The following is a 20,323-nucleotide window of genomic DNA, read 5'->3' on the forward strand; positions in this document are numbered from 1 at the left end:
CAGCCATTAAAAAGAATACATTTGAATCAGTTCTAATGAGGTAGATGAAACTGGAGCCTATTATACAGAGTGAAATAAGTCAGAAAGAAAAACACCAATACAGTATATTAGCACATATATATGGAATTTAGAAAGATGGCAACGATGACTCTACATGCGAGACAACAAAAGAGACACACAGATGTACAGAACAGTCTTTTGGACTCTGGGAGAAGGCAAGGGTGGGATGATTTGAGAGAATAGCATTGTTCAGTTCAGTTCAGTCGCTCAGCTGTGTCCGACTCTTTGCAACCCCATGAACTGCAGCACACCAGGCCTCTCTGTCCATCACCAACTCCCGGAGTCTACCCAAACTCATGTCCATTGAGTCGGTGACGCCATCCAACCATCTCATCCTCCGTCATCTCCTTCTCTTCCTGCCCTCAATCTCTCCCAGCATCAGGGTCTTTTCATGTGAGTCAGCTCTTCGCATCAGGTGGCCAAAGTATTGGAGTTTCAGCTTCAGCATCAGTCCTTCCAATGAACACCCAGGACTGATCTCCTTTAGGATGAACTGGTTGGATCTCCTTGCAGTCCAAGGGACTCTCAAGAGTCTTCTCCAGCACTACAGTTCAAACACATCAATTCTTCGGTGCTCAGCTTTGTTTATAGTCCAACTCTCACGTCCATACATGACTACTGGAAAAACCATAGCCTTGACTAGACGGACCTTTGTTGACAACATGTATATTATCGTATGTGAAATAGATCGCCAGTCCAGGTTTGATGCATGAGACAAGTGCTCAGGGCTGGTGCACTGGGATGACCCTGAGGGATGGGATGGGGAGGGAGGTGGGAGGGGGGATCAGGATGGGGCACAACATGTACACCCATGGCTGATTCATGTCAATGTGTGGCAAAAACCACTACAATATTGTAAAGTAATTAGTCTCCAATTAAAATAAATAATTTCTTTTTTTAAAATCAAGTAATGGATTAACTATCAAGTGTCCGAAACATTTTCCTTTAAACACCAAATTTAACATTCACTTTAACATAGGCATTTTTTCTAAAGTTGATTGCAGTATTCTATGCCTTTATGGAAAGAATTTCCTAATGGAAATTATTTTTAATGCTTAAGGATATGATGATGAGTATTATTTCATTATTTTAAATATAAAATCTTTAAAATTACTGAAGTACATAAAATTATCTACTCCTACACTTAAAGGCCCTAAACTTATATAGTTTGCAATTTTTGTACTAGTTTTTCAGAATCTCTGGCATCTTGTTCACTGAAACGATACCAAACTAACTTTCTTTTGTAATTGAGAATTAGTATCTAGCAGTCATAAGCTTTGCTTCAGAAAAGTTGAGTTTGAGTACATGGTATATCATGGAACTTGATTAAATTAATAACCTAATGATGCCTCAGTTGTGACAATAAGATCTAACCTAGAGTATCATACTGTGAGGTTTAATTAAAATAGAGCATGTGGAGCTGCTTGAGTACTAATAAACAGTCAATAAATGCAAAAAAAAATTTTTTAAAGAGAGGTACCAATTATTAAGGATACCTGTGCCACGTGACACAAAGTGCTTTAGATATGTTCTTATCTGATCTTCCAAAAACCCTCCTGAGAATAGGTATTTATTGTTCCTGTCCCTGTTTTACTGAAGAAGAGACTAAGGTGCAAAGAAGATCACCAGCTCATAAGTCATAAAACTAAGCTTTGAGTTAGCTATCTTAACTGTCTCACTCAGAAGCCCTCTATTTTTTTTGTTTATTTTATTGAGGTAAAGTTGATTTACAATGTTGTGTTAATTTCTACTGTACAGTAAAATAATTCAGTTACACATACATAAATTATTTTTCATATTCTTTTCCACTATGGTTTATCACAAGATATTGAATATAGTTCCCTGTGCTATACACATAGAACCTTGTTGTTTATCCATTCTGTGTGTAGTAGCTTGCATCTGCTAATCCCAAACTACCCCTCGCCTACCCCTCTTAACCTTGATAGCGATATTATGGGATCAGCAGTCCAGAAGCCATAAGTATCAGTGCCTGCCCTCCTGACTTCAGCAAGTCCAGGGAAGTTCAACAAACCAAAGCAGTTATTTGGGAGCTGTGCATTTGTATGCTTTGTTAAGAAATATGAGGAGCACATGTGATACACAAAAAGCACTGTTCTAGTTGGGAGGGATCCAAAGAGGAGTACAGTCTCAGTCTCCAAGATATGGACATCCTAACTGGAGAGACAGACTTTGCAAATATTACAAGGGAGGGTGCATAGGTCCCAAGTTGGAACATTGGTGATCAGATGAATGAAGGGTCTGCTTTTCACATCCTGTTCCCACGGTTATGGTCCATGTTTTGACATTCTTCGCAGATCTGAGAGTAGAAGGGCAGGACTGATGAAGAAATTTCTTTTAAATTCTAGTCCAAATGGTAGAATATCTTTTATTGTTGGACACCAAATAGCTATTTTAAACTTCTGTAACTACTGTTGAATTAGTTCCAACAAACCTGTGTAAAATAGCAAGTTTTCTTATGTGTTCTGCTCCACGTGCCATAGGTTCTCTTTCACTCTTCTTGGTGATGCTTGCAATAATGAAGCTGCTCATTATTGATTGCTTAGTGGGTATTATTATCTCACCTACTCTTCACCACAGCTTTGTGAGATAGATATTAATACAAGCATGCCCTGTTATAGTTGAGGACACCAAGGCTCAGAAAGGCAAAGCAATTTGCTTAAAGTCACACAGCTAAAAAGTGGCAGACCTTGGGTTCAAACCTATACCCTGGCTTCAAAGCCTGTGTTCTTAACTTCTTTTAGCTACTGAAAATAATCCTTTCCTGGATGTGATGTAATCTGATATCTGCATACTTCCTTAATAGGTGTTAGACAACTTTACCAAGGAACTAATCTCTGTGTTGAGAAAATCTAAAATCTAAATTTTAGATCTACAAACTCAGTGTCAACAGTAAAGCAGCTCTTTGATTTAAGAAAACACACAAGTTATTTTTTCCATCAACCACACTTAATGAATGTTGCTTTCACTGATTTCTCTACCTCTCCTCTTTATTCTAACAAAATGAATTCAGCATAGATTTTTCCATTGACTTTCTCTTTTATATGTCAGAATTTGGAGGCCTGGAAAGGTGCTGCTCCTGTCTGGGGAAATTTGCTGAGAAAAGGGTTGAGAATGACAGAGGTTCCAAAAGTGAAACTGAGAAGGTCAATGTTGGAAGGAGAAATCTGTGTCCATGCCCTTTTTAAGAAAGGAAGAAATAGGGGCCAAAAAGCACTCATTCTTAGTCACAGATCCTTGGAGACTGAAGATCTTTTCCTTGACTTATCAACCAAGATGTATGGACAAGAATTCAGAGGTACCTTAAAGCCTGGTAATGACCTTGCTGGAAGGCCTGAGAGGAAGTGGGCAGAGGAATGACAATAAATTCAGGCTCTCCTAGAGACCCAGGAGCTTGGACGCCCATGGATCCAGCTGCTCAAATGGCATGAGCGATCATGCCATGTTAGGCAGCTGATCAGCTCATAGGCTCATCTCAAACACCAGCCACTGGGTTCTGAACTTTTTCTTAGGCTTTTCTTAGAAAAATGTTACAGAGAAGAGGCACCAGGTGGTAACCAGGATGATCTTCACTACTGATTCATCCCTTTTCCTCTTGCTCAGTTGACATAATGGAAGATATTCAATGGTATTAAACACACCCTCTTGAACCCCCTCCCTCCTCCCTCCTATCCCAAGAAATTCAGCTTGGATTGGGACCAGTTTGAATCCTAATCCAATGGTGCTGAAGTTGCCATGGCTGCTCTCCATGGGGAGTGTGCTGACGGGAGCCCATTGCCCCTTGCAGGTGAGTTTTCATTCATGCCTCTCAGGCTGCTTTCCATGAGGTGTCCGTGGGCTGTGGGAGGCTAGCTAGGTGCAAATGTGCTCTGACTTATGGATGCGCATTGTGTCTGTCCTAGTCGCATGGCGCACCCCTCTTCCAGCACCTTCTGATCCCCTGGTTCAAGAAAGGGAGATGCCAGCTCTTGGAGATACTGTCCCGCCAGCCCCAAGAGACCACCCTGACCATTTGAAAGCACTGAGGTGCCGAGTTCACTGCCTCACTATCCCATTGAGGTCAACTATAAAAACTCTATTCCAACAGGCTGGTTTCCTTCACATTCTCGTGTACCTTTTTTTAAGTAAGCACCAAACATGCTTCTCTTCACTTGGGCAAAACTGTTTCCTTGCCCACCTTCTTCACTGCGCTTCAAGTCACTCCATCACCTGTTGTCATTCAGCCTCTCACTGCTCTTATTCCTTCTCTTTCACCACCTTTAGCCTCCTTTTTGGTATATCCTATCCAGTTCTTATCCCCCTGCTCTAGTCCTCATCGAAGGAAGTAGCTAAGGAACAATCTAGCAATTGCCACAGCATCAAGAATGTGTGAGTTTTGTCAGCCACCTCTGGATCCAATTTTGACCATGTTGGTATTAATTTAATAAATTAATCAAAGAGTATGATTGTATGTGTTTATACCTGGCTCCGTGAAACAGGAGGTAAAAACTTAATCACATCTGTCACTAGCAGATGTTTGAAAGTTTGGGGCTGATACATGAAGACCGGTGTGTGTGTGTACAGAGAGGTAGCATCTCAAAAGACGAAAATGCAATAGTGTATCTCCAAAGTGCAGAAATATGGTTTCGACCCAACTTTGCATTCACGAACTGCCCACATTCTCTTTCCCTGGCAAATAAAGAGAATGCCAGCTGCTTATTCGCCTGCTTTACCTCAGGGAAAGAGTGGAGGTTACAAAAAAATTAGTTGGCTGGTATAATTCATCAGCTTACTGCAGGATTATACATGCACATCACACCACACACACACAAGGTGTAGATTATGGGTAAAGCCACCCTGAACATGTGTTTAATATTTATGAAGGAATTTAGATCACCTTAAAATCCCAGACTTTGGCAGTGTCACATATATAATAGACGACTATTCTTAAAATGGCAGAAAAAAAATGTTTTTTTACTGAAGGCAGTCCCTAGAAGTCAGTTTTTTTAAAAAGCCTTCTTGTTTTGACGCACAATTCAATTTCTTATTGAAGCACTTGCATCCTTTGTCATAGGTCTAACAAAATCCAGAATAGGCAGGCTTTTGCAGAAACATAAAAATGAGGTGATTTTTCTCCCCAAGGCATAATTTTGTATCAGTGTGTTAAAATAGCTTTAGGTAAAGCTTTAGGTAAATAAATAGCTTTAGGTAAAATTTTAGGCACATGGAAAAAGAATGTGTATAATATATACTATACAGAGAAGAATATTTATTATTGTGTTTTAAACTAGAGCCTTATCTTGTACACAAAACCCAGCAGTTATTAGTTCATTCATATGTGAGTTTTTAGCAGCCCACCAAGTTAATGAGCCATGGAAGCATTCCACAGAATCACAGGAGTATCTCTCGAGTCTTAGTTTATTGGGAGAGTGTTGTGATGACCAGGAAAATATTTTTAACCTGCTCACAATATTGCTGCAAACAATCTGGAGTTTTCAGATGAACAGGAATGAAAGTTTCCATTTTAGAACTGAAGTAAGAAAACAGAAATGGTGTGTCCCCACCTCTTCCGTCCCCCTACCCAAGATGCTGCTGACTACCAGCTGACTCAGACGAGCTTGCTTTCTGCCAGCGGTTTCCATCACAGCCTAGTCCTTTCCTGAGCTGCATCCAGGAGGTTGTCTCCTGGCCCCTGCAGGCTACGCAGCAGCAGGTGAGCCCTGAGCATGGAGTTGTGGCTGCTCTGGGCCACCTGCCCTTCCCTGGGAGCATGCCTCCCACTTCCTCCCGAAGTCTTTTGCACCTTTCCCAGCCCTTCCAAGCATGCTACACCCATGGTATTCAGTGCTTTTTGCCTGAAATATGAGATTAGAAATGAAAGGGAAGTTTAGAGCATGGTTTTTCATTTGGAGTTTTTCCCAGGTAGCCTTCCTTCCTTATTAACCTCTAGGAAGTAGTTCTGTTGGAGAAAAACTGTGAAATGAACTCCTGGGACTGCTGTTTCCTGGCAAGGAATGCCGGCATCTACATACCCCAGTGGGTCTCTACAAACCTCGAAAGGGTTTCTGGTCCAGCCCTTCCTCTTGGCATATCATCTCTAAAAATGACAGGGCAAGGCTGGACCTGCCGTGAAGGTATCTTCGCCAAGTGTTCTGTTTCATCAGATGTTAAAATAACTGTGTCCTGTTCTGTAATGCAGGGCACGTCCTACCCCCAGTGGAATAATATATTTTAAGTGATTTCTGAAAATGGGCCGTGAAAGCCGTCTGCCACATGGCCCATGTTTGCACATCTCTATATAGTTACGATTGCGGAATTTGACAGTATAACTCTGAATCTGATTAATTAAGAATGTGTAAAAAACAAAGTTCTTGCATTACAGCTCGTTCCTTATCTTTGTGTCTTTTACTGTGATGTTGTAGAACTTGGATCATATGGAAAACTAAAATATTATGACACAATGACTGAAGAAGGTAAGAATGATTTTAGAATTGTATTCACTGGCTTTTTTTTTTTTTTTAATTTATGGTGTCTGTGGCTTGCCCATTTTTTTATTCTTTATTTTTCCCCTCTTTGCATGACTTCGGTGACATTGTGTGATTTATTATTCTTTCTGCATTTTCGTCTAGTTTCTGCCATTGTGTTGATTTGGAATTGGAGACATGCAATACCATGGGTGATCATGTTATTCCATTCAAACGATCCAAACCATCTCAGTCGTGTAATGCACTCAGTGAAATGGTGTCAGCAATGTAAACACAAGCCCACACCCACTGGGTCACTGTTAGTTCCTCCACATGTTTACAACATAGGAAAATACATCGGACCAACACTTCCTTTTAATATACCCCTAATTTTGGGGTAGGGGAGATATGTATCTTCTGGTGATATTCTGATTTTTGCAAAGGAATGATCAATCTAAAGAAATCCCTAGTTTCAAAATGGATACCTGTTTCTAATGCAGAGGACTGTAGGCTCCTGTCGTTTTCTCCCACAGCCCATGCTAACTCATCTGAGAGAGGCCAGGGTCATCGTTCCAGCCAGTGGAGCTGTATATATTGGAGTTCACATCATGTGAGATTGGACATATCATTTTGAGCATTTCCCCTGAGTAAATGAAGTCTGGCAGAGATTTATTTTTCAGTGTATCTACAATTCCAGACACTGTCCCAGAGCACAGTCTTCCCCCAGTCAGAATGACTTTTCTGAAAAAAGTATACCATGCAACAGCAACTTGAAAATTTTGCATTCTGGTAAAAGGAGTTGTCCTCTTGTCCTAATCCCACACATACCCCCACTTTTTGACCAATAAATAATATTTGTAAGTTAAGAAAACATTTGGAGTTTTCACGTGCTTTTTTCACTGATACTGACAAGAAAGCCAAAGGTACCCTAGGAAGGGGAATCAGTTCATTTTGTCCTTCAACATGAGAGAAACTCCCCAAAGTGTTGCATATCTTGTTTTCAGCCTCTAGTATTTCTGAGTTGCCTTAGTTTGCCAAAGATCTCCTAGCTGCTTTGCATGCAGGAGGCAGAACATCAGACAGCCCTGGGTAAGAGGAAGGCCCTTCCCAGCCCCTCCCCACTCTGGCTTCTGCAAAACTCTGGAGTCCTTCTTTACTTCTGTCTCTGTGCTGTCAGTTAACCATGATGGTGTTTTCTAAAGCAGCGGGCCACAGTTAGGATCTCAGACTGGGCTCTGTTGTAGCCCAAGACCCTCCCAACAACGTGGGAGAAGTGCAGATCCTTGGGCAATGAAAGCCCCAAAGGCAGAAAGCTGCGAGCATCAGTATCCTACCACCACGGGGACAGAAAGAGCAGTCCTTGCCTTAAAGGAAGGCTCCTGTCCCAGCTATTATTTTCAGTCCACATCTTCAAACCACTTTGATTTTTCTTGGTGATTGGCTTGGGAGGCCAAAACTTTGGGACTCACTGACTATAATTTAATTGCTTTTCCAGGCATCTCACAGCCCTCAGTCTAAGCTTCATGGCTTGAGTGGCCAGTGGGTTTGCAACCTTCTACCTGAGTAGTCACAACCCCTCATTCTCTCTCATTCCTCCACCCTGTCCTCTGCCTTTCGCCCTTAGCATCTTGTTACCAGAGCTGCTTCTGGCTTCTCGTTGCTTCTATTGACCTGTTTCTCCTTTACCCTTCCTTTCCTTCCTCTTTCCACATCTATGGGAGCAAACTGCCTTTGGAGTGCTCCCTTTCTCTTCTTCCCCACACCAGAAAATTCAACATCACATGAAGATGCAAAAGTGCTGCTTCTGATCTGATGATACCAATTGATATCGAATAGTTGGGCTTTCTAGGCAAGCAAACATAGTCAAAATAATGTCTAGCAGGAGAAGCATGACCAGCCCTTAGCAAAACTGTAAAATTGTGTTTGGGGACCTTCATGGGTCACCTTTAAGATTCCTTATCCTTCCCTGGACTGCCCATCCCTTCATGCATACCCCTTTGTGTCCCATTCTTAGCTGAAAATTCATCCCATTTACAGTGATAGCTGATAGTAGCTAAGGGAGCATTTTTAAAGTACATTCTATGAAATATTACTATTAGATCATGTCATTAGGCATTTTGCAGCCATCCGGGAGAAGAAAAGAAAGCAAGCTTGATTTTGTTATTAAGTGAGCGGGAGAGCTTCTGAATTAAGCTAAATAGATTTTTTCACCATGTGACTTGTCAGAGCCTTCCATGTGCCTGCAGCATATAAATCGTCTAGAGGGATGGAGGCTTCCCTGGTGGCTCAGTGGTAAAGGATCCGCCTGCAACGCAGGAGCCACGGGTTCAATCCCCGAGTCAGGAAGATCCCCTAGAGGAGGAAATGGCAACCCATTCCAGTATTCTTGCCTAGAGAACTCCAGGGACAGAGGAGGCTGGCAGGCTACAGTCCATAAGGTCAGAAAGAGTCGGACATGACTGAAGCAAGTTAGCATGCACGCAGAGGGATAGAGTTTGCCTTATTGCCCAGACATTTTTGGTCAGAGAAACCATTCTTCCATGGAGCCTCTTGTGGGACTCTTTTAGAAATGCTGGTTAAGGTATTATCCTTTATCTAGAGTAGTAACCTTTGAAAGACTCACAAGTTTTCCAAACCCATAACAATCCCTCTCAGGCACTCATTGAAAGGATGACTGGAACAGCGAGTGGGGGCGGGGTGGGTCTCCATCTCAGATTACACTCTTTTGGCAGCTGCCTCCACGACAAGCCAGTCCTGGCTTAAGCCTAATTCTGGGATTCCATCTAAAAGACTCAAGGCCAGCTCAGTAACCTCAGACCTGGCAACAGCCATGCATGGCTTTCAAATTCTTCCTCTCGCTGAAAATAATAATAATTGTGATTTATAGCATCTCCATGTTACACAATTTAAGGAAGTATGATGAAGATGTTATGGGCAATAGGGGACTAGTATAGCCTTCAAGAAATATTCCTCTCCATTTGAGCATTTCTTCTCACAATTTTAGAAATGTGACTAGCCCTTGACAGGACTTTATTATAATTGCCCATGTGACCAGTCATTATTTGTAACTGTTTCTGGAGATTTCTCTGGGTGTTGTGTAAAGTCAGCTACTTGCAATGAGGCCTGCTTTTTTTCCCTAATGTGGATTAAGTGGAAAGATGAATTACATATGCCACCCCATCCTAAGAAAATTTGCGTGATGATCTACTAAGTACAGAGAATTGTCTCGCACGTATTCAGTCCATTATTTTAAGCACCTGCTATATGCAAGTTATTCTGCTAGGTGCTTCATTGAAGTACAAGATTAAAAAGTGGACAGTTTGCCCCCATGGAACTTACAGACAGGGGAGAAATAAAACACTGAGTTTTAATAATCACTGAGTCACCAGGAAGAGAGTGGTAAGTCCCATAGGTATTCAGAAAAAAGATAACAGGCTATAGGAAGAGGAAAGATTGCTTTCAATGGTGGGGTATGGGGAAGGAGAGGATTTTGTGAAGGTGATCTTTGACCTGGGCCCTAAAAGATCATTAAATATGGGTTACATTGGGGTAGGAGGACTGGTTCCCACCAGGCCCACCAGGCTGAGGGATGAAAGAAGGGGCCACACCAAACCTTACTGGGTGCCTCCCACCTGCCAGGCACAATGCTATGAGTGTTCTATATATATAGATATAGATATAAATATAGATATAAATTCACTTAATTCTTATAATGATCACAAGGTAGATTTACTGATGATGAGAAAACCAAAGCCCAAACAAGTATTCTATTAGATGTGGAAACTAAGATTCAGAGAAGCAAAGTGATTGGCTCTGGGACTCCAAGGTAGTAAGTTGCGATGTGGAACCTGAACTCAGGACCACTCACCGCCTTCTCAGCTCCACTGCGGTTGCTCGGCGAGGTGGTAGAAGGAACTGGACAGTGCAGATTGGCTGCAGTGTAGGAGTAGGAAGAAAGGCTTGATGGAGACCAGCTCATGGGAAAAGTTGAACCACAAACTGAATGACAGTGAGCTATTGACTGAAACATGGCCTCCATACTTGAATACTATACCTTTAAAATTTTATTTTAGTAAAACAATCTGGGACTTCCCTGGTGGTCCAGTGGCTAATACTCTACACTCCCATGCAGAGGGCCAGGGTTTGATCCCTAGTCAAGGATCTAGACCCCACATGCTACAGCTAAGAGTTTGTATGCTGCAACCAAAGATCCTATGTGCTACGACTAAATCTTAATATTTTAAACTTTATATTTAAATATTAAATTCAATGTTTTTAAATAATTTTTTAAAAACCTGCTTACTCTTAGACATTGGAAAAAATTGTAACATTTTTTGTAAAATTTGCCCCTCCCCTCAGAGCCCAGTTCCTCCCTACCTGGTCTCAGGTGCCCAAAACCTAAATCAGAACAGCTGCCTGGGCCACACCCAACTTCCTCTCCTACCCCGAACCAATCAGAATTTTATCCACTCACTCATTCATTCCCTCCCTGGAGAAGAAGTGGCAACCCATTCCTGTATTCTTGCCTGGAGAATTCCATGGACAGAGGAGCCTGGCAGGCTACAGTCCATGGGGTCACAAAGAGTTGGACACGACTGAGCAACTAACCAACAGCATTCCTTCTCTAACGTATTCATTCAGCAACACTCATTTTGGACCAGGCATTAGACTGAGTACAGGGCTCGTGGAGATTAAAGATAGCTCTACTCCTAAAGAATTCACATGCCAGTGGGGGACGCAGGCAGCAAGATGAGTTGCATGGTGGGCACGCCCAAGGCGCCAGGGAGCCCAGTGGAAATGAGGACAGGATTCTCAAAAGAGGCCATGTCTCCACTCCCTCATTCCTGCATTCCTAGGTGATGGCTCGCCCACCCTACCAACCACCTGATGCTAATGTGTTCACTTGATAATAGCTGAGCACCTGCTCTGAATGAATCATGTTCCAAGACTTGATCTGTAACAAGATGTTTCCAGAGATTTAAGCAAGTGGCTCCAAGGATAGTCTTTTAGTGACCTCAGTTCCTCCTATGTGGGCAGCCATTCTTTTATCTCCTCATGGGATGATACTTAATATTCTTGGAAGAGCAATCTCTAGTTTTTGCTTAAGGTGAATAACCCATAGTTAACAGATAAACATATTCTCAGCACAGGGAACTATATTCAGTATCTTATAATAATCTATAATGGAAAAGAATCTGAAAAAGAATACATACACACACACACACACACACACACACATATATATATATAACTGAATCATTTTGCTATATACCTGAAACTAACACAACATTGTAAATCAGCTATACTTGAGTTTAAAAATAAATCAGTAACCCATAGTTTATTTCTCATCTACAGATAACCCAAATTCATACTATTATCACTCTGGAAAATCCTCAGTAAATTGAACTTGGCTTCCTTACTAAAGTTACTTTAAATGAAAATGTAAAAAGTTAGTTCAAAAGAAAGCGTGTGTGATGGAGCAGAGGAGTTCAAAGAAGAGATGCCTTTCCACCAATGGTAGTATACACAACTACTCATTTCTGCTCTTTGAAGATAAACATTCATAAAGACATGTAGATAAGTAGGTTAACAGAACTCATGACTAAGGAAACGTTGCAAATATGCAATGTATTGTGCTAAACTCATTGCCATTTAACAGAAGCCATTTCTAGAAAAGTAATTTCTCCTCTGTTTAAAAAGTCAATCTTTGTTCATTTGTATAAAGGAAAACAAAGACAAGTTTGTTTTAATATCAAGGGTAAGAATAATAATAATCTTTTCCTTATTGAAATTAAGGCTAGTTTCTTGGCAACCAATAACCCCTTTACCAAGCTAAGAAATTAATAATGTCTTATATGAATCATGGGTTCCTCAGTTAGTCATGTGGCTGAGTTTTAAAAATTTCAAGGAAACAGAAGCACCCTAAGGGTACATAGTCTAGCCAGTTATTTTACATTCATAACTGCAGTGAAATATTCCCTGGTGGCTCATATTGTAAAGAATCTGCCCTGGAGACCTGGGTTCAATCCCTAGATTGGGAAGATCCTCTGGAGAAGGGAATGGCAAACCATTCCAGTATTCTTGCATGGAGAATTCTGTGGATGGAGGAACCTGGTGGGCTGCAGTCCATGGGGTCGCAAAGAGTCAGACACGACTGAGCAACTAACACTTTAGCACAGATACCAGTTCTTTTTCAAAAAGAAATTGAATTTTGTAATACTATTCATTGGTATTTTCCACTGCTCAAAAGGTATCCTCTGAAAATGTAATCCTAAAACGGGTACTTGGTGCTATCTGTGGCCTTCACATTATATTTTAATCCTGGCTTTGAACTGATGAGACTGTGTTATATGCTCTGATATATTAAGCAGCGTAGGTTCAACTCTAGCAGAAAATCCAAATTAACAGGGACTTAAGTCAGATAGAAGTGTCTCTCTCACGAGTAAAAGAGGTCCAGAGGCAAGCTGTACATGGCTGATATGGAAGCTTCACAATAATCCAAGACCCAAACTCCTTCATCCTTCTACTCCACCATCTTAATATATGACTTTCAACCTCAAGGGCACCTCATGTTCAAGATGGCTGTCACTTCAGCTCCACCATCACATCTGTGTTTCAAGAAGTCTCGTGTGTGCTCAGTTGTGTCCGACTCTTTGCGACCCCATGGACTCTAGCCTGCCAGGCTCCACTGCACTGTCCTTGGGATTTTCCAGGCAAGAATACTGAGCTGGGTTACCATTTCCTACTCCCAAAATTATTTTCTCCAGCTATTTTGTCTTCTTTTTAAGGAGGCTTCCTTTTAGACCTTCCCAGTAAAATCTGTACAAAATTCCATTACTTGCCTACAGCTAATTAAAGGAAGCTTGGAAATATAGTATGTCAAGCTGGGTGATTTGCTGTCCCCAATAATTTAGACAGTATGTCACTAGGAAATGAAAAAGGAGTAGATATTAATAGGCAACTTGCAATATCTCCATAACAGAGAAATATTGCTTTCATAAAACTGTGTGCTGATGGGGAGGACTGAGACCAGGGCAGGCTCTGGAGTGAGATTGAGAACTCATGCTAATATAGTCAAAGGTCTGTCTAGTCAAAGCTATGGTTTTTCCAGTAGTGATGTAGGGATGTGAGCATTGGACCATAAAGAAGGCCGAATGCCAAAGAATTGATGCTTTCAAACTGTGGTGCTGGAGAAGACTCTTAAGAGTCCCTTGGACCGCAAGAAGATCAAACCAGTCAACCTTAAAGGAAGTCAACCCTGAAAACTCATTGGAAGGACTGATGCTGAAGTTGAAGCTCCAATACTTTGGCCACCTGATGCGAAGAGCTGACTCATTGGAAAAGACTCTGATGCTGGAAAAGATTGAGGGCAGAAGAAGAGGGTGACAGAGGATGAGATGGTTGGATGATATCATGGACTCAATGGACATGAGTTTGAGCAAACTCTGGGAGATGGTGAAGGACATGGAAGCCTGCATGGCGCAAGTCATGGGGTCGCAAAGAATCAGACATGACTGAATGACTGAACAACAATGGATATGGATAAAGTGGATTTGGAGTCTGGAGCTTAGGAGAAAAGTCAGGGTTACAGATGTAAATTTGAAAGTCATAGAATATAAGTATCATTTAAAGCTATAGAACTAAATAAGAATACCTAGCTAATCAATAGAAAAGAGGAGGACAAGGACTGAGCCCTGGGAACTCTAAAGTGTAGTGTCTGGGAAGAGTGGAGAATACACAGCAAAGGAGACTGGGGCAGGCAGAGGATGAGGAGAGAATGGCATCCCAGAAACCAAGTGAAGAAATTGGTCTAAAGGAGGGCCATGAAAAGGTGATGGCATTAATGAAGTGACAGATGAGGTCAAAGAATTGTTGTCATAGAAAGATAAGAGTTATGGACAGAATGTGAGATGCTTCAAGTCAGGAGTTTGGATGTGGTCCTGTTATTGCCAGTGACAAGGTTTAACTGCAGGAGTGGATGGATGAGGGGAGAAAGGGCAGCTGGAAGAGAGTAGGTTAGGGCGGTAAGGAGCCAAGTGTTGCAGGGTTCACCCATGTAAAGTCACCATGGATAGTAACATGAGTAATGATGGAAATAAAAATAGTGAACTGTGTTCCAGTATCTTTGGGAATGAGGGAAGCATGACTAGGAAGTCAGTTGAGTAAAAGTGGTTGAGTTTATCGGCCTGGGCTTCAAAGGACAGAGAATTGATGTATAAGTAATGAGGAAGGGAGGGTGGAATAGAGTAAAGAGCACTTGGAGAGAAATAGTGTCACTTTCAGGGACCACAGGAGAAAAGGGATCATCAAGAAACAACCACGCTCAGTAGGAACAAAAACATTCACAGAAGTTAAGGATGTATGAAATTTACTGATGGCGGGACTGAGAGATTGAGTCAGACCAGGGATTTTCAGAGCCACTTGGTGATAATGGTGATGGATGGTGATGGATGACCTGGAGGCTTTACTGAAGAGAACAAGAATGTATCATGGGATGGCAACAACCTAACCATGTTTTTAAAGCCTTACTAGAACCTCTTGCTTTGAATTGGTCTCATGGGCAGTTTGCAGTGATGAAGTAAAGTCTGTCTTTCCAGGAGAGAGGAGCTCTGGGGAACACCATGAGTCCAGCTGGGAGTGGGGAAAGTTGAGGAAGGAGATCAGCCTCCTCAAATCAGGGTCAGAAATTTCAGTCCAGCACAGGAGGATCCTTCCTACAGACATGGCCAAAGATGGAGTGGCCTGCCTCAGACAGGAGTCCCCCTTCTCTGGAGAAGCCAAGGACACTCCTTCAGCAAGAAGTTCAGATAATGGACAGTGCCATGGTCAAGACTCTGGCCTGGTGGCCTTTATGAAGTGTGATGGCAGACATAGTTTGCCAGTCTGCCTTTAAGATCTGTCTTTAAGATGAACCTTCAGAAAACTTGATCTTGCATTTTGGTTACACTACCACCAAGATTGTGATAGGTAGGTTCCTGGACCATAGCATCTGAGCTAAAACACCTGTGTATTATTTGATCCAGTTCACAGCCAAACTATTAGCATGGTTAAATACAACAAATAGTCCATTAGTTCCTGTGGAATGGACCCTTAAAAGAACAACTGCCCCCATGAAACCTATATTCTCTTTTAGTTGTAAATCCAACTTTTACCACAGTAAAAATTTTAAATTGCAAATTAATTTTAACCATTCTTTTTATTATAAAATCATTACATGCATGCAGAGATAAAAAGCAAACATTAAATAAGGAAAGACAGTAAAAATGAGTCCCCCTCTTACCCCAGATACCATTCATTCCTTACAGTTAACCACTTTTATCAGTTTAACATATTCTCTTTTCTTCTATACACTGTTCTATACATGGCTTTTGTTTATTAATTTATCTAAGCTATTTCCAAATTAGCAGTTTTACTTTCCCCATTCCTTTTTAGCAGGTGCATAGTATTCTGCTGCCTGCCTCTTCCCTGGTGGGTTCAATCAGACCCCTGTCAATGAATATTTAGGATATTTCCATTTTTATTCATTTAGTTATTACAATGCTACATGAGCATCTTCTTTGCCCATATAAGAAAGTCTATTAAGTTGAAGATATAAATGTGTGTGCTGTTCACTCAGTCATGTCTGACTTTGCAACCCCATGGACGGTGGAGCACCAGGCTCCTCTATCCATCGAATTTTTCAGGCGAGAGTACTGGGGTGGGTCGCCATTTCCTACTCCAGGGGCTCGTCCTGGCCCAGGGATCAAACCGGCGTCTCTTGTGTCTCCTGCATTGGCAGGTGGATTCTTTACCACTGTGCCACCTGGGAAGCCCTTTGAAGTATAAACAAACATATAAAATAAATTTCTGGAAATAAAAATGACACATCAAAGAACATACGCATTTTAAACTTCGAAAGGTAGTGCCAAATTGCCCTCCAAAGATATTGCATCAATTTACATTCCCACTCACAGTGAAGGTGTGAGCCTTAAACAACAAATTAAAATAAGTCCTTTGAACAGAGATTCAAACTGACTTCATTACAGAGCAGATGAGCTTTTGCAAGGTAACTAGCTTCTGATTTACTTGTTTGAGAAATCCAACTTTTTACTAAAGTTGAGTGAAATCCAGGGTGGCATTCTGATGGAAGTCTTTGTCCTTTCCAAATGAAGTGACAAGGTTATTCCTCCCACACAGAATATCCAATTTCCACCCCAGCATGTATCCTTCTTACCTCAAAATCATTAATATCCCTATAGAAACTCCGAGGTCACTGCAGGTTACCTTTCTCCCTCCCAATTACCTATGAGGGCACCTCTATTATGCACCGACACCATTTCCAGCACCATGTTATGTTTCATTCATTCTAGGTTTATGGTTTAAGTCATTCGGTCCAACTTTCCATAACCGGATGATTTTTCTGGGCACTTGAACAGATGCTCTCTGTTAAGGCTGGGCCTTCTCCAAAAGACAAACAGATTTAACTCACCGGTTATTAACCACATTACTTTTTTAGAGATGTATTCTTACAAGTCTCTCCCTGGGGCTGGATCTTAGGAAGACAGCAGCCTAGTGCGTGTGCCTAACCAAACTAACCAACTAGAAACTGGCATCAGATCTGTAGGAAAGATCAAATCAGTTGAGTGGATAAATTCATGGTCTTCCTGAAAACCAGACCAAGGAAGTCTTCTCATTAGAATACATCCAGCTCTCCAAACGTCATTGCATCTTATTTTCATGATCTAAACCATCAGCAGTAAAAGCAGAAAGACTGGACCTGGCAAGTAAAGGCAGATTTTGCCGCATCACATATGTAGAAAGTGTTAAGTGGCAGCAGAAGTGAATCATGGATTTTGTTTTTGTTGTTGCCTATTTCTGACATCCCCAGAGCTGAAAATGCTTAGTCGCCTTCATCAGTCAAACTTGAATACTGTTATTATAAATTAATAATATAATTTCCCACCTCCATGAAGCTTTCTCTTTAAAAAAAAAAAAAAGTGGAAATCTGTTATACCAGGAAGTTGGCATGTTCAATTAAGCATGGTAAGTTTCTCTTTTGATTAAATCTGAAATGAACTGAATCATCCCGTCTTAGTCATGGGCCACTAAACCTTCAGTCCCATTTAATTAAGAACCCACAGCAGGTCCCGCCACTTCTGTTACAAACCCATGTTTCAAATGAGAATGACAGGCACCAGTTTACAATGTAAAGTTGAGGATTCGAAAAAAAAAAAAAAGAACACAAGTTAACTGACCATTTGCAATACATGAGATCCAGGTGACAGGAGAGGATGGGTTTATGTGAAACACTGGCTACTACAAAATAAATGTTAGCCAGATCTAAAATCTGGTTTTTATATATCAACACAAGTCAGAGTAACCTTTCAACACATATTTGTTGAGCACCTACCATGTGCCAACTGCTGTGAACAAATCAAAACTGCCCAAATGAATACATCAGTGTCACAGACCATTGGCAGAGAGACATACCCAATATGTGAGCTTTGACTCCGAAGACCTCTTTTCTACCCCTTAGCTGGTAGTGGGGCTGGATGCTGGCAAATCTTGGATCTGAAACCTGCCTCGGTAAAGCAATTCATTACCCATTTATCTCTTAGATATCCACAGGGTGAAGAGAGAGAACGGGGGGAGACATTCAAACCTGACTCAGAAGTCTAAAACAGATCACACAACCCCTTTGTGAATGTTTGTGGGAGCCATTTGTATCTGTGTATCCAGCAGAGAACTGTTCAGAAAATTAAGCTCCTAAAATAATAAAACAGTTGACCCAAAATGATGAACAGTAGCTCTCAAGCCATGTCAGCCCCAGCTAAGGTCAGTAAACTGACTCCTTGCCTGAAACATCGTATTTTGCCATCCGATACCTGCTGCGAATTTTTTTATTTGTAAAATCCCAATTTTGCCTGAACTTGATTAGATTATCTTAAAAAAAAAAAAAAAAAGGCAGAGAGAATCTCAAAATAGACAGTCATTAACTGTAAACACAATTAGACTTTGGAGATTTAATCTCGGCATTAACCAAAAGGAGAGTCTGGTGAGTTTCCTGCAGTGTGTTTCTGGATCCTCCTTTTTCTACTCACCAAAAGAATGTAAATTGCAAAGAGATTTGCATACAGCAAGAACTCCAAGCACCTCTCACAAGCCCACACACATGGCATAAGATTCCCTTTGTTGTTTGTGTTAATGTTATCATGTTCAGAAACACTGAGGACCAGTCTACAATGTAAGTACTCGGGGGAACAGATGAAAAGAAGCATCTCTGTCTTGAGGGGCCCACAGGTTAGTTGGAGAGAGTGAATAAAACACCTCTGAGGTTCTATGAGAACTACCATGATGGCGTAGGTATCAGAGTGTTGTGACAGAGAAAGGTACCTAGGTGCCTTGCCAGCCCAGGAAAGGGACTCGAGAAAAGCTTCCTGAAAGATGAAATGCCTAAAGCAGAGTCTTTAGAAACAAATAAACAGAGAGCATTCCAAGCCATAGGGCTCCCCAGGTGGTACAGTGTTAAAGAATCTGCCTGCCAATGCAGGAGACACAAGAGCCACAGGTTTGATCCCCAGGTTGGGAGGATCCCCTGAAGGAGGAAATACCAACCCACTCCAGTATTCTTACCTGAAAAATCCCATGGACAGAGGAGCCTAGCAGGCTACAGTCCACGGGATCCCAAAGAGTTGGACATGACTGAGCACACATTCCAAGTCACATGAAAGGTAAATTAGAAGGATGCAGGCAGTGCGATTAAAAGCTGGGAGACCAATGAAAAGGCTGTAACTGACATCCAGGCAGGAAAGGTTGGGTCTAAAGTGTTTAAAGGTAGACTCAAAAGGACTTGGCAGTTCATTGGATATGAGGGAGAGGAGGACCTCTAAGATGACAGAAAAACCAAGGGAGTGAGGAAATCACCAATAGAAAATGTAAGCAGAAGAGCAGATTCCTAGGAAGGAAGATGATATGAGGAAGTTTGGGGCACATTGAGTTTAACCATGAGAGGGACTTTCCAGTGAAGATATTCAGAAGTCCATTGGCTGAGAGGACCTGGACCAGAGTTCCAAATGTGGGAGTCATCACTAGTCAGGCAGTGGTCCATTGGGGCCCTTGGAAGAATGTGAGGAAGAGGGAGCGAGGAGGGGACCCTGGTGAGTGGTGGCACAGATGGGGCGCATCCGGGGGTCCTTGACCATCGAAGAAGATTTCAAGGAAGGGACAGAGGAATACCAGATGCCACTAAGAGAGCCAGGCAAGTGCAGGTGAAAAGGGGCCGCGGATAGGTTCAGTGATGAAATGCTGACAAATGGCAGATGCAGAGTTAAGAAGTGACCGAAGGAGCCCTCAGGATGCAGGGGCACCACACAGACTGACCTTTGCAGAGGTTTGGCCATAAAGAGAAAGCAAGCGAGAGCAGTGCCCGTAGGCTAGCTGGAGTCAAGAGAAAGGTTGCCACGTTGAAAGATAAGCATGATTATAGGCTGAGGAGAAAGGGATTAAAGATGACGGATAAGGCAAAGTCCCTGAAAAGGTAAGAAATTGGGATAAAGGACCGAATTTCATTCTTTAAGATACCAACTTCTGAAATACATTGGAAATTTTCCAAAATATTTAAGAAGGCACCCTATTTCCAGTGATAAGGTGAACCCCATTAGGAGAGATGACAGAACCAATTCACGCCTGGACAGATCTGAGCCTTACTTGTGACTCCAGAGGTCATTCTTCCAGAAAATTATTTTTAAAAGCCTTAATAAGTAAATCAGGCTGTTTCATTTCATTACTTGATGAGTTTGGCCATGGTTTGAGATTATGTAAAT

General features: G+C 41.7%; 1 protein-coding gene across 2 annotated transcripts in view; it reads left to right on the forward strand.

The window, feature by feature from the left end:
• SLC24A2 (solute carrier family 24 member 2) overlaps positions 1-20,323 on the forward strand; it is a 268,489-nt gene that overhangs the window by 197,193 nt on the left and 50,973 nt on the right. Inside the window, exon 4 of one of the 2 annotated variants that reach the window (XM_065908195.1) lies at positions 6,480-6,530. The exons of the other annotated variant lie outside the window; for it this stretch is intronic. Coding sequence (XP_065764267.1) covers positions 6,480-6,530 — 51 coding nt within the window. The remainder of the gene's footprint in view (positions 1-6,479; positions 6,531-20,323) is intronic. 2 annotated transcript variants of the gene reach the window in all.

This window comes from Muntiacus reevesi, chromosome 17 (assembly GCF_963930625.1).
Source record: "Muntiacus reevesi chromosome 17, mMunRee1.1, whole genome shotgun sequence".
Classification (NCBI taxonomy): Eukaryota; Metazoa; Chordata; class Mammalia; order Artiodactyla; family Cervidae; genus Muntiacus; species Muntiacus reevesi.